This window comes from Galendromus occidentalis, unplaced genomic scaffold, assembly GCF_000255335.2.
Source record: "Galendromus occidentalis unplaced genomic scaffold, Mocc_1.1 scf7180000077495, whole genome shotgun sequence".
Classification (NCBI taxonomy): domain Eukaryota; kingdom Metazoa; phylum Arthropoda; class Arachnida; order Mesostigmata; family Phytoseiidae; genus Galendromus; species Galendromus occidentalis.
In genome coordinates, this window is record NW_003805483.1 from 159,535 (window position 1) to 171,988 (window position 12,454).

General features: G+C 51.7%; 1 protein-coding gene across 1 annotated transcript; it reads right to left on the bottom strand.

Annotated features, from left to right (window-relative positions):
* Nucleotides 1-3,233: 3,233 nt before the first annotated feature.
* Nucleotides 3,234-10,325, bottom strand: LOC100904719 (insulin-degrading enzyme). Its single transcript, XM_003746334.1, has 4 exons — nucleotides 8,039-10,325; nucleotides 6,971-7,243; nucleotides 6,100-6,286; nucleotides 3,234-3,507 (listed from the first exon to the last, which is right to left on the bottom strand). The coding sequence occupies exons 1-4, from the start codon at nucleotides 10,323-10,325 to the stop codon at nucleotides 3,234-3,236; spliced, it is 3,021 nt and encodes a 1,006-aa protein (XP_003746382.1).
* Between the last annotated feature and the right edge of the window lie 2,129 nt (nucleotides 10,326-12,454).

Below are 12,454 nucleotides of genomic sequence, written 5' to 3' on the forward strand. Positions count from 1 at the left end.
GTGAATCGTATATACAGTATATATCGTAATGATTGATAATGGTCCGGGAATAAGGTAGAACTCGGACCGTGAAATGATTTGTTGTCGATGTGCCTGCCGTTTCAGGCACGACGACTGCCGAACAAAATAATTCCTTTGGTGGCACCTTTGTCAGAGGAGAACGGCACGCTCGGGTGCTTCCTCATCACATTGTGTCTCCTTGCGTCTTCACCGTTTTCCCAGCGCGTCCGGAATTCTTTGACACCGCTATTTACAAGAAATGTGAAGAAACTATGTCGCGTCACTGAACAATTTCCTATCGTCGATAGTTATCAGCCTTGACTTCTGCCCACAGGCCCGGAAAGTTTAACAACTGTAACTTGAAAGATTTCTTCTGGGAAACACGGCATGGCGTTTTTTCCTCCTTTGAAAAAATAATTTGCCACCCAACGACCAGCTCTTTCTCACGGAAGGCGTTAAGAGCTCCGAGCGGACTGAGGAACTGATATGTTGCGGTTCGCCGAAAGGGCCGTATCCTCAGTATCAGAGAGACTTCCAGAGGAGGGGGGAGAAGGTTTTCCAGGCCGAACGATCCGAATGACTCTATGTTCGGTGGTGATTCTGTCGTTGGCTGTCGAAACGGGGGTCGAATGCAATCTTCGACCTCACTCCGACCGAGCCGGCTTCAACCTGAGAGGTTCGATTGTTTATGCGTTCGTTTCTTCTTTTCGTCAGTCGAGCAACGTCAAGCGGCGAACAGCGTATCTCCGCTGGAAGCCGCTTTCAGATTAACCTGGCTGCCAAGCAAGTTGCCCGTTTGCCGTCGCTTCAAGTTAACGTTCTGTAGTTGGTGCCGCCATTGCTGCATGTAGAAGTGCGACCGAAGTGACTGCAACGGCAGGGCTTGCGTCGGCCCATATCGGTGCCGATCGATGGTGTTGGCAGAGCGCAAACGAAAGAACGTAGGGACGGACGAAATAGCAAACAAATGATGGAGCGTCGACTGGGTCATCACCTCCCCCAACGTAGCGACCCTCGACCTCGGGTGGCGTTCATTCGGAAAGAAAAACTAGCGTCTCCCATTCCGACTTCGTCGTCGCTGTCGTCGTCAGTCAGCCAAGCGGTCAGTCAGTCCGTCCCCCGTCAGACAAACTGACAGACAGCCATTCGGACGTCGATTCGCGTATTCATGCACTGTCAGCACTCCAGATACTGCGAATGCGGCTGCCGCCGGTCGTTATCATGAATGGTGTCTTCGGACAACAGCAGAAGCAAACCGTATGGAAAACGGTCATGTGTTCAAATTTTCCACGATGATCACCGTTAAAATGCTTAGCATGATGTTCAATGGTTCCCTCGCCGGCGACGGGACGATAAGCTCATCGCTTGCCGATATCATCGCAGCCAATACATGGAAAGCTAGCGATGGCCAGTGGCAGCTCCCGCAAGCATTTGTCACAGAGCGGGGGCTTATTGTACAATAATTTCACCGAGGTTGAATCCGAAGGGGTCGCCGGTTGAATCTAAAACAAATCGACCCGGCGGCCGACCGGCCGGCTTGCCAAGCCACTGAAAGCGAAAGCTTGGCCACGCGACCGCTACCGTGATCATTGTTGCGGTTGTTCTTTTCTTTATATCGTTATTGTTGTATCATGTGGCGTTGATGGTTTTGGGATGATGAAGACAATGATGATCATGATGATAGCAATAATGACAGCGCAACGTTCACAGAAAACAAACCTTGACATTTCGGACACTCGTGCTTGATCAACAGAAACCGGCATAGAGACGACTGCTGATCGAAGTCGACGAATGAAACTACCGATCGAGTAATCGTGAGCTTCGTCAAGACCGATTGATTGACCGACCGACTGACTGACCGGTGAATTGACAGTTTTCTGGAGCTTTTCCCGAGTCACTCCTAGAAACAGTTCTAGATGAGGTACTCGTCGTCGTCGAACAAGCGACGTCGACGAGTACCTCATATAACGAACTGTGCGTCGACGAGGCGGTCAGACAACAGGAACGCGCGCTTGAACGAAAACTGGGAAGCCTTGACATCAGCCAGACTGGATGTCTGCTCGACCGCCCTGCTCTGCGGCGGATCGGATAAATGTTACCGACAGATTACGTAATTCGACCCGTCGGCTGTCAACTTTTCAGTTTGCCACCTCCGACTCCGCGCAGGCCAATGGATTGAAGCTAAAAAAAATCAACAAACAACAAACGAGCCGGCCGACCGAGAAGCTTGAGTCAAGCGACCACAGAAGTCGACCGGGTCGATTCGGACCGCACAGTAGCTAAAGAATACTGACAGCTCGAATGGACCAGGACGACTTCGCGCTGCGGCTCCGGACGCGGTTTGGTACCCGCTGCATACGATATGAATCTGTCGTCGGAATCGTCCTGAGACCCCTCTTATGCACGATGGAAGCCGGTAGGATCAGGACAGAACTGATTTCGAACGAAAAGTCGCCCACGTGAGCATGCGGAAAAGCACGACGTCGGCTGATTCTCCAGTCCTGACACTCGACCCTCAGCGATTATCTCGGAGTCGGAGCCCGCGCTTGGCGGAAGACTCGATGGGACTGGATCGGCCCGCACGTGATACGATAGAATCGAGAGAGAAAAATCGAAGCGTATTCGCTTTCTCTACGAGCTGATGATTTCTGAGGAACGACTGGGCGACTAGGAAACTGCAACCGTGCACTACCGCCTCGGGGTAGACCCGCTGAAAGCATGTTCCAGCCTGGTGAAAGCTATCTGCCACATTGTACGTTATATGGCTTCCTCTTAATATATAATGTTTTCTTCCTATTTTTCTCTTCGCTTACTGGCGGCGGTGGTGTTGGCGGATACCTACCGATAAGCAGCAAGCGGATAAACCGCGGTTGAAGGCTTTAAATGCGACCTATTGCAACATTCGTCTTTCGGTGCTCCATCCGCAGTCTGCAATTTTACGTATGAATGATAAATCTCAGTCAGATCAAAGCTATGATTCAAGTGAGCACCCGAAACGGTTATCGAGCGATTGTCGTCGCCGAAGATGGCACTCGAATGACGATGATTCGAGCGAAAGCCTTCACGGACGAGGTATTTTCTCCCCTCTATGCATAAAAGTTCGTCTTTGTGATTGAGTGAGTGAGAGTGTGTGTGTGAGTGTGTGTGTTTTCTTCGGATGGAAAGGTCGACGCGTTTGTAAGCGGTTCTGTAAGAGTTGCGTTACAGCAATGTCGTGGGTGTGTGGGTTCATTTTACCACTCAATTAGCGGCAGAGTCTTCTTGTAATCTTCGATGGTGTCGAACGTCGTACGCGAGCCGTCGTAACGGACCGTTTCGACTTTGCCATCTCCTTCTCGCTCGGGACCGCTTTCGATGAGCGTTATTAGCGCCTTTGACGAGGTCGGGTTGAGCATGTATCTTCGATGGAGCGTGATGAGGTCGGCTTTCGTCAGAACTTCGGCGCTGATAGCTTCGATCTCCGTTCGGTTGAAGAGCAGATTTCCGTCGATGATTTCTGCGGTGAACCTGGAAACAACAAACGACTTTGTTGTACCGCTGAGTATTCAAGTCGCTCCCGTGCGTCCCACGGCATCCGTCAAGTAGCAACTGTCAGATGGTGAAATATTTCAAGTGATTCCTAACACATATTAAAATTGACGCATCCTGTGTCGTTCGCGTCAATGGGCGAGCGGGCGGATCACCCGCGACTCCATGAATTGGTTGGGAAACTCACTACCGATGTGGTGGTGGCATATGATGATGAGCGTCAAGCCACCCAGATTGGAAAAGAATCGCTCAGAAACTTGCGCAACGAGCTTTGGGGAATCTGCATTCATGTTTTTCATTTGTCGCTCGCTCAGAAACCTTTTCTCCCTCGCTTTGCTGTTTGCAGAAACGAGACCGCGTCAACATTTTTTTTTCTGATATTCTACATTTTCGCTCATCATGCGGGTAGTCTCTTCGACGAGATCAGGTGCCAACTCTGAGTGAACGCCGCTGACTATTCGCGGATCGTTTCTCACGGTGCCGTCGTGGGTGTACTTTGATGCATGAGATGATGCGCGAACGTTCCTCCGCGGGCGCATTTCACGTCTCCATCAGCCAAAAACGACGTGCCTTCATTCTATGCGAGCCAGAAAATAAGATACCCAATCAGGATATACTATCGGCGAAAGTGAATTCCCAATTTGGAGTGTGTTCGCTTTCGATTGTGGGAGACATGTTTACGCAAAATGCATTAGCATTGGAAGCAACAAAACCCGCATGATATGGTACCCGAGATCGAAATGATTACTCCACGTGTGGACGGGTCCGAGAGAGCGGGAACCGGGGATCCTGCCGGGGAACGGAGAATTTTTCAAACCGCTCCGGATAACATGTCGTCTGAAGACGTCGAACTGAGCTCCTGGAACGTTCCCTCGCTCCAGGGCCCGGAGAGCGACGGATCAAATTCAGAATCCGTATCTGTCAGGCCGCGTGCTCCATTTCCCCGCTCGCTTCCGAACCAAATACGAATCAGAAATTCCCGCAGGGGACGCAACATCAGACGGAGCTCTATTCGGGTCTGGCGGTGCAGCAGCTCCCACATTTCTGGTTTTCCCCCTTCTCCCAGTGATTGGAGTCGTGAACTTGCAGCAGCACTCTGTCTGTCCGTCTGTCAGGCGCCTATATCTCGACCCAGATTTAGCATCCCACAACAACCGTGAAGCTGGGCGCGCGTCCGGATATGGAAAAACTTCTTTTGCGGTCGAATTTTCACTTTTTGTGAATAGTGCGTGATAAGGAGCACGATGTGGCGCATCGACCGACTCCTGGCTCGGAGCCCCCCAATGGTCAGGAGACGGACGGAGAGTCCAACGATTGGAGAGGTATGCGCGTCACCTGCAGATCCGCAGTGATCCCTTTTCCTGTGTTAGAGAACTTCAAATCGTGCGTGAAGTCGCTCTTCGGAATCTGACAGCGAGCCGTCCCTTCTGTACAGAAGCCGAGGATTGATTCCGTTCTCGTCGCCTGAGTGATGGGGAGGTTCTCTCCGCTGAGATCGATTGAAGCTCCGGTATTCAAGCTTCCCGCGGCAGGCTCCCTCTGGACGTTCTGCCTCTCACGGGGGAAGGGGGAAGGAAATTCTTGCCTCTCAAGATGCCACATTCAGGGTAGGGATCCGGTTCCCCAGAGTCAAGGGGGAGAAAAACTTTGCAGCGTCAGTTTTCCATCCGACAACGACTTGGCGTGTCATCTGGAAAATTTTGATGCAGAGCCCCAATCTCCGGTAAGGACCCTGCGAGCCACGGTAGGAGCGAAATGGCCCAAGACTGTACTTCAGCGTCCCGAAAGGCCATCATTGGTATCCCCTGTGGTTCTCACTCTTGAGATCCCTCGATCATTGGCATCGAGCACGGGGCTTAGTGAAGGACTTCGTCGTGAGCAGAAAACTCGACCCCACGGTTTCGCAAAAGCTAACAACTTCTATGCAGGCCACATTGTGAATAGACACTCAAATGACTGGTATTCGACCCCACATCATCGCTGGCGAGTCAAAGAGCACCGCATGACAATTTTTGACGATTTAAGCTGAGCGGGTTGTTGGCAGGAGTTGCGGGGAAGCATCGACAACGGGCGAACGGGGGAAAAAATCGACGTTTGTCTTTCAGGTCATCATTCTAGACCGCGACGCGGCTGTCGGCGTCATTCGGGTGTGATCCACACGAGAAAAAAATGGAAGAAAGAGAAGAATGAAATGAACGGAGAAATCTACAGGAGGGAGTCAGCGACAGCCCGCAAACAAACAGACGGGTTCTGCGGAACGAGCGAGCCGCTTCGAACTCCTCCCATGCATTACAACTGAATCGGGAATGCTACGGGAGCGAGCGAGCGAGACGGAGAGAGATTCGTCTCAAATGAGACAAGTATGCGATTATCTCGGCAAACGACGATGACGACAGACTCTCACAAAGCATCCGTGTCATTTGATGCGTCGCCACCTACTCTTTTTCTCCATGCTGATCGACAGCGCAAATTCCACACTGGCGAAATGTGCGTCGAGATGTGAGCTGTTAAATCGGCGAATCATGGGATAAGTGAGTTTTTTTCTCACTCAAGAAGGATGGATTTACTCACCGGTCGCCAGACTCGTAGACATTTTTTGGCTTGGTTCTCTTCTTTGTCACAAGAGCGGTGAGATGTTGCTGGAAGGTCTCTTCACTCATGTCTGTGAGGAAAGTCGTAACGTGTCGTTTTACGAAATCCTGAATCCGACTTTCCACGAAACTCGTGTTGGAACCCGACTCGACGTAAACCGCGACACCTGAAACGGAAGCGAGCGAACGCTTGATCGGAGTGAGCTGCGTCCGGATACGGAATACGGAAACCTTCGGCGTCTGTCAAGGTGCAAGGTTTTGCGATATTTGAGCGTATGCGTACGGAACGATTGTTCTGTGTACGGAAGAGATGTGGCAGTACCGCAGTACTGGTACAAGAATTGGCTGACAGTGAGGTGTCGCCACAGTGTCTTTTGTGTTTCCGCCTCGATGACTTCGGCAGCGGATACTTTATCGGGCGTTGTTGACATTGCTGCGTGACGAGAACGCGGGCTCGCTGTAGACACTATTATGACACGGCGTCAGTGTGTGTGTATGTGTGCGAATCCATGTGATTGTGTATGTTCGCTTGTACAATGTCTTCTTTTGACACTCGTTCATTGCGAAAAATTTTCCTGCACGATCCGTTTCCGTGAGGACAGACACTCCCTCATATCCCAGGCGGGGTCACCAACGATGCTCAGGGAAACAATCGAATGGATCACATGTCTGTGTGGAAGTTCCCTCAATCCGCCGCTTCTTTCGCCAACGGCAGCTGGAGTGCTTTCGAGCACACCGTATGAAATCGAGATCGACATCTCATCTTGTCACGAGCTGCCGGCCGATCGCAGCCGGTATCTTTGGAAGTGTGATCGAAGAAAATTGTTGTAAAATCAATCCGACCCGCTTACCGTGAGTTTTGCTGCGCCGCTCGTGAACGACGCCAACCGAGTATCCCAACTGTTGGCGTCCTCTCAGAACGTTCGAGGTTTCTGCAGCGATGGCGTTGACGAATAGTTCTGTCAGAACTAAATTTCTTGTCTGTTCGCGACGTCCAATCTCGTAGTAGACGTAGACTGAATTTAATGTTTGCTCATCGAAGTGCTCCCTCAGACGATTAATGGTGCCTCGCTTCATGGAGTGCTCTGCTAGGGATTTGAGATCGTCCAGACGGGCTTCGCTCACTGGAAGGAATAGTCGTTCAGGTGAAAACCTTCCCTGAATATACGTCATTATGATGATGACGATGATGATATGACGAAGTGAAAAGCCCGTGGGCGCTTCTCCTCCGTACCGAATCTTGTTTGTAAACAAAGTAACAGGTTGATACGAGAGATATCGAGATAACGGGTCGCGATCGAAAGTTACATCTGCGGCCTTGATTAGGCTGATTATGCGCTACATGGGAGGGCGTTCGAATCACGAGCGTCGATTCTGGAGCAGAGCCGAGTAATCGCAAGAGGTTGAATTAGAGCGACCCCATGAAACTAGGTCTCTATTGGCATCGCTTGACTTCGGCTGAATAAACACCTAATGAGACGCGGTTTGTCCCCTTGTAGGCTTTGCTTCGTACGACCTTTTACGGTGGCGCCGAGTGCTTGCGTCCGCCAGAGATTCTAAATACCGGCAACGTTTTTTTTTCGTGCGCCAAATCTGACGATGATGAGACAGCCGATTAGATTACTTCGGATGAAAATGAGATTTCCATGCCAGCGCCGGTAGTGAGGCATGACGGTTCAGTAGAAGAAAGCCTGCGTGTCTTGGAACACGCCGCCGCTGCTGCTGCCTGCTTGTGACAAACAACTTATCGAGTTGTATGGCCTCGCAAAGCGAAAATCACTAATTTCCCCGCTGACGTTGACTCAGCCGTTTCGAATTAGATGGATCGAGTTTGAGAATCGATGGTTACCGTCGGACCCTTCGGCCATGAGAACACGTACCCACCATCACCGGAAACGAAAAAAATCCAAAATACTCACCGCTTAGAAGCTCTTTGGTTGCATTGAGGACACTGTAAGCATCGCTTTGGACAATGTTGCCATACACGTAAACTTCGGCTGCCAGTTTCCGCCGGATCCGATTCAAAAGGTCCCGAGCCTCGGGCAGAGTACATCGGATCATGGCGGTTTCACGCTCGCGCCACCGACGGCTCAACTCGTGGTAGATCAGACGACCCCGGATGAAACTGTGGAGGCTCGAGCTAGAACGCTCCGACTCCTTGAGGTTCTTTAGCCAGGATTTCTTCGATAGCGTGAAACACTCTTCGGTCAGTTGGAAAGTCATGAAATTCTTGAGCACGAGGTTCGCCAACTCAGGGAGTCTCTCGTTGTACCCCTGAACTGTGATTCGGAATCCTCCGATGTCGCTCTGGAAGTAGGCTGTCAGACCACCGATAGCGGGTCCGTAGGCCTCTTCCTCGATACTTCTCTTGAAACAGTCCTCAACCAAGGACACACCCATGCGGCTTCGATCTTCACGGATAGCATTCGTTCGGAGATAGATTTCGGCTTTCGATCGCGGCGAGTTGAACGACGTGTCCTGGAAATACCACAAGCGCACCCGGTCGTCGTCAACGAGCAGCTTCGGCACCGCGTGCCAGTCTTCGTCTTTTTCGTGGATGCTGAAGTTGTGAGGGATCCAATTGTTTTTCGGCGGGTAGAAATAGCCGTTCTGGCCCTCAGTCGACGTTTTCCAATCGTCCAAGCTGCTCTGGGACAGGTCTTCGATCGAGAACTCAGTGCTGTACAGTGGTTCCAACCTATCAGTCGAGCCGTTGAAGCGCGCCGACGAAATCATCAGACGCATATTATTGGGATTCAGCTTGTGTAGGATTTCGTCGATCCAGTGGGGTTCGTAATCCAATAGGAGGTACGGGGCGGAGGCCAGATCCGAAAGATTGTATTTCTCCATAACTTGCACTTGCGTGATGAGAGAGAAGGACGACGTGAACCGGTAATCGATCTTGAGGATCTCGTCCAACTCTTGCAGGTAGTGATCGGGTAGGGGGTGAGTTTTGAGGAAATTAATGTACGAGAAAAAATGACTCACAACATCCTGCCAGTGATTGAAACCGCTATCCGTGAGATCGAACGACGTGGTGAAAATGCAGAAACCTCGGATGCACTTCGTCTGTGAAGAACTGCTGCGCATCCATCCTTTGGTGATTAGGTACCGGTGAAGACCGCCCTTGTCCTTGTGCTCGAGGAGTGTTTTAAGAGGGTAAAGCTGTTTACTTATGTCATGCATGGGGAACGAGAGACTCAGCGAATGGCCTTCGGTGTCGGACATTCTCTTGATGAGTTTACGGTTGCTCCGCTTGAACGGATGGTAGTCCCAGTTGGCAGGAGGTATGCCCTTGTCCTGAACGTCGGCGAAGTTGCTGACAGCCATCCGTTTGAGTTCACTCAGAGGCTGTTTACCGTGCAAGCCGAGATTCATGATTCCGGCCGAATAGTACTTGTGGAAGAATTTGGTCGCCTCCCGTGCCAGGGTCGAGTTCATTTTCGTTGCTCCTTCGTCGAGCGTTTTCTGATTTCCTACACTGAACTTATGGTAGTCATGGGTCTGATCCGAAGTCAACTTATCGATTTGGAGATTTCTCCAATAGTCGGTTTTCAATCCTCGGCGGTACTCCGTGTCCACTGCATGAACTTCACGTTTCGACGAGGACTGTTGAATCAACGGTTGCTTGAACATATCACTGAGGATCTCAACGGCTCCCTCGAGGTAATCCGCCTCCACGGAGAAATAATAGCACGTCGAGTCGTCTTTGGTAAAGCCGTTGTAGTTTCCACCGTGTCCGTACACGAACGTTTTCAGCGCGCCTTCCGAGGGGTATTTCTTGCTGCCCATGAAGAGCATGTGCTCGGTGAAGTGCGCGAGCCCCTGGATCTCTTCGGGATCGGTCATCGACCCGACCATCACACAGATCATCGCGACTCCGGTCGGAGTCTCGGGATTCGACGAGAGCAGAACTTTCATGCCGTTCCGTAGATGCAATCCCATGTAGTCACTACGGTCAGCGATCGATTTCCTCGTAATCGGAACCGTGAGAACGACGTCGTCGCTGTGGAGAGCACTCAGCGCGGCATAGATGATTAACGGGAGGAGGGCGCCCGCCGCCAGGAGAACGGCCCAGTGCAGGGGTCGAATCGAGCGACTCCCCGTGGCGCTCATGGCCTTGTGGGCCAATCGGGTGGCTGTCTCGGTTTCAGCCACAACATGGGAACCTCGTGAAGTTCCTCGTCTTGGCCCGCCGTCGTCCATCGCGACGGTTACTCAGCTGATGCCGGTCTAGCTGTTGCGGTGCGAACGCCACAGCGCGCTGAACCAAGGCTGAGGCAAGAGTAGTAGGATTCACGCTTTCTTCCAGAGAGCGGGGGAGGAGAGGAACTCACAGGAAGGAAGCGCACAACTAAACATTACCACCACGCGCCGTGTCGCCAACAACAACGACTTGGAGTTCGCAACGCTATTTCGATGTCCGAATGAAGCGATTCGTCATTGGAGATGCTGACACAGAATATTATTTAGAACGGCCCTTTCTGGGGATCCGTGCTAGAGGACGCATCCGAGGGCTGGCTCGGCGCCGGGTCGCTCGACACTCACCAGACGTACCGTGGAATCGATGGTTTGTAATTTGCCCTCAATCGATCCGCCCCATGTCTCGTGAACGGCCGACTAGACGGACGCTCTGCCGACTGGCCCCTCCGGCGACGAAGAAACTGGGTTAAGTGAACTCCGACGGATTGCCACTGCCCCGTACGTACAGTAGACCCTCCGGGGGCGGGGAGGTACGGCCCACGTTGAGTTTACACAACGCTCTCTCCCGGAAGCTCTAGAACCCAATCCGCGAGCCTAGGATGAACTTCGCCCGTAAAACCCGATTGGGAGACGGCTGGCTCACTTTCCGAACTTGGGAGATTCGATTACGGGCGATTGTTCGAGCATGTTTCGAGCACCTTCTCTTCTGAACGTGCATTTAACGGTGCCGTGAACGGCAGCCGCACATAGCGACCTGGGAAGATGCCGCTCAGACGGCCGTTGGAGTCAGCGAAGATTAGCGTCCGTAGAGGCTCCGGCTCGAACTCTCGGCTCTCTCAGAGGAGCATGAGTGCGTCTCGATCTCACCTGGAGGCATCGGCTCGCGGAATCAACGTACGCTTTTTCCGCCATGGTCTGGGGGATTGAGGCTTTGGAAAAAGTCGAATGAAGCCTGTGCCCAGAAAAAACATCGTCGGTGCGCTTTCAGGCTGGACTAAAGTACGGACTGATAGAGGATGATCGAATATATACTCGCCGCTACCGTTCTGTTTTTCACCCTTCCACGGAACGCAGTCGATATCCTACGCATATAGAAGATGACGCAGGAGCAGATTCGCATCTTCTGCTCCGCGACGCTCTCGCTATCGCTGGCGCTGCGCGAGTTATCGCGGATCAGGATCAATGAAACTCCGATGCGGGAGGAAAAAGAGCGAAGAGGATCGTAGTCCAAATCGAGAAAAACAAGCGACCGATAGTTCTTATCTATGGGCAAACCGTCCAACATGAATCCTCAGGATCAGGACAAATGCCTTCGATCGGTCCCGGACGGACCCCAGCCGGAGCCGAGGGATTTTCTTGAACCCGACCGGAGTCCAGATCTGAGGAGTGATCGTGGCTAATGTAGTTTGGCATTTAACATTTGATTCTACATTAAGTGGCTGGTCGTTGAGCATTGTGCGTGTGCGTTTCTTTGCGTGCATGTGTGTAAGTGTATATATACTTTTTGTTATTTCATTGATTTCAGCTTTTCTCTATTTATTCCTGATAGCTCTGGCAATTTCGGTGCGACCATTAGTCAGGTCATAAGATCAACTGTTTATGTAATATGCCTGCTTGTCCGAACGCCCGTCCGCCCGCCTGTCCGTCGTCCGTCTGCCACTTTGTTGTTGGTCATACCTGATTGTATATTTTGGTCCAATAGTTCCGCGGGCTGGCCGGCCGGCCGGAGGGACGCTCGACGGGCAGGCAGGCAGGCGGACAGTAGACTGGCGAAAAGCAAAAGATCCCCACGCATGGCGGAGGGAGGCAGTAACGGCCGATGAATGGAGTCAAATGGCATGGCATTTTTTCCAAGGGGGCAGCCAAGTATCGTTCAGGGAGATGACGAAAACAATCCCGATTCTAATTCACTGCAATTTATTCTTTTTCCTCCATACCGTATCCCATGCATGGCGCGGCGCGTGCCCGATTCGGATAACGGGGACCCGAGTCGAGAAAAGATTAACTTCCACGTTTTCGTCCTACCGAAGGATCTCGGGTCCCAGTGATGGCGAACACGATACTTTCACTCAATGGGAACAATCCGAAAAGAAGGTTTCCTATTGTCTGTCGAAATTCCCAGAAATTAGCAG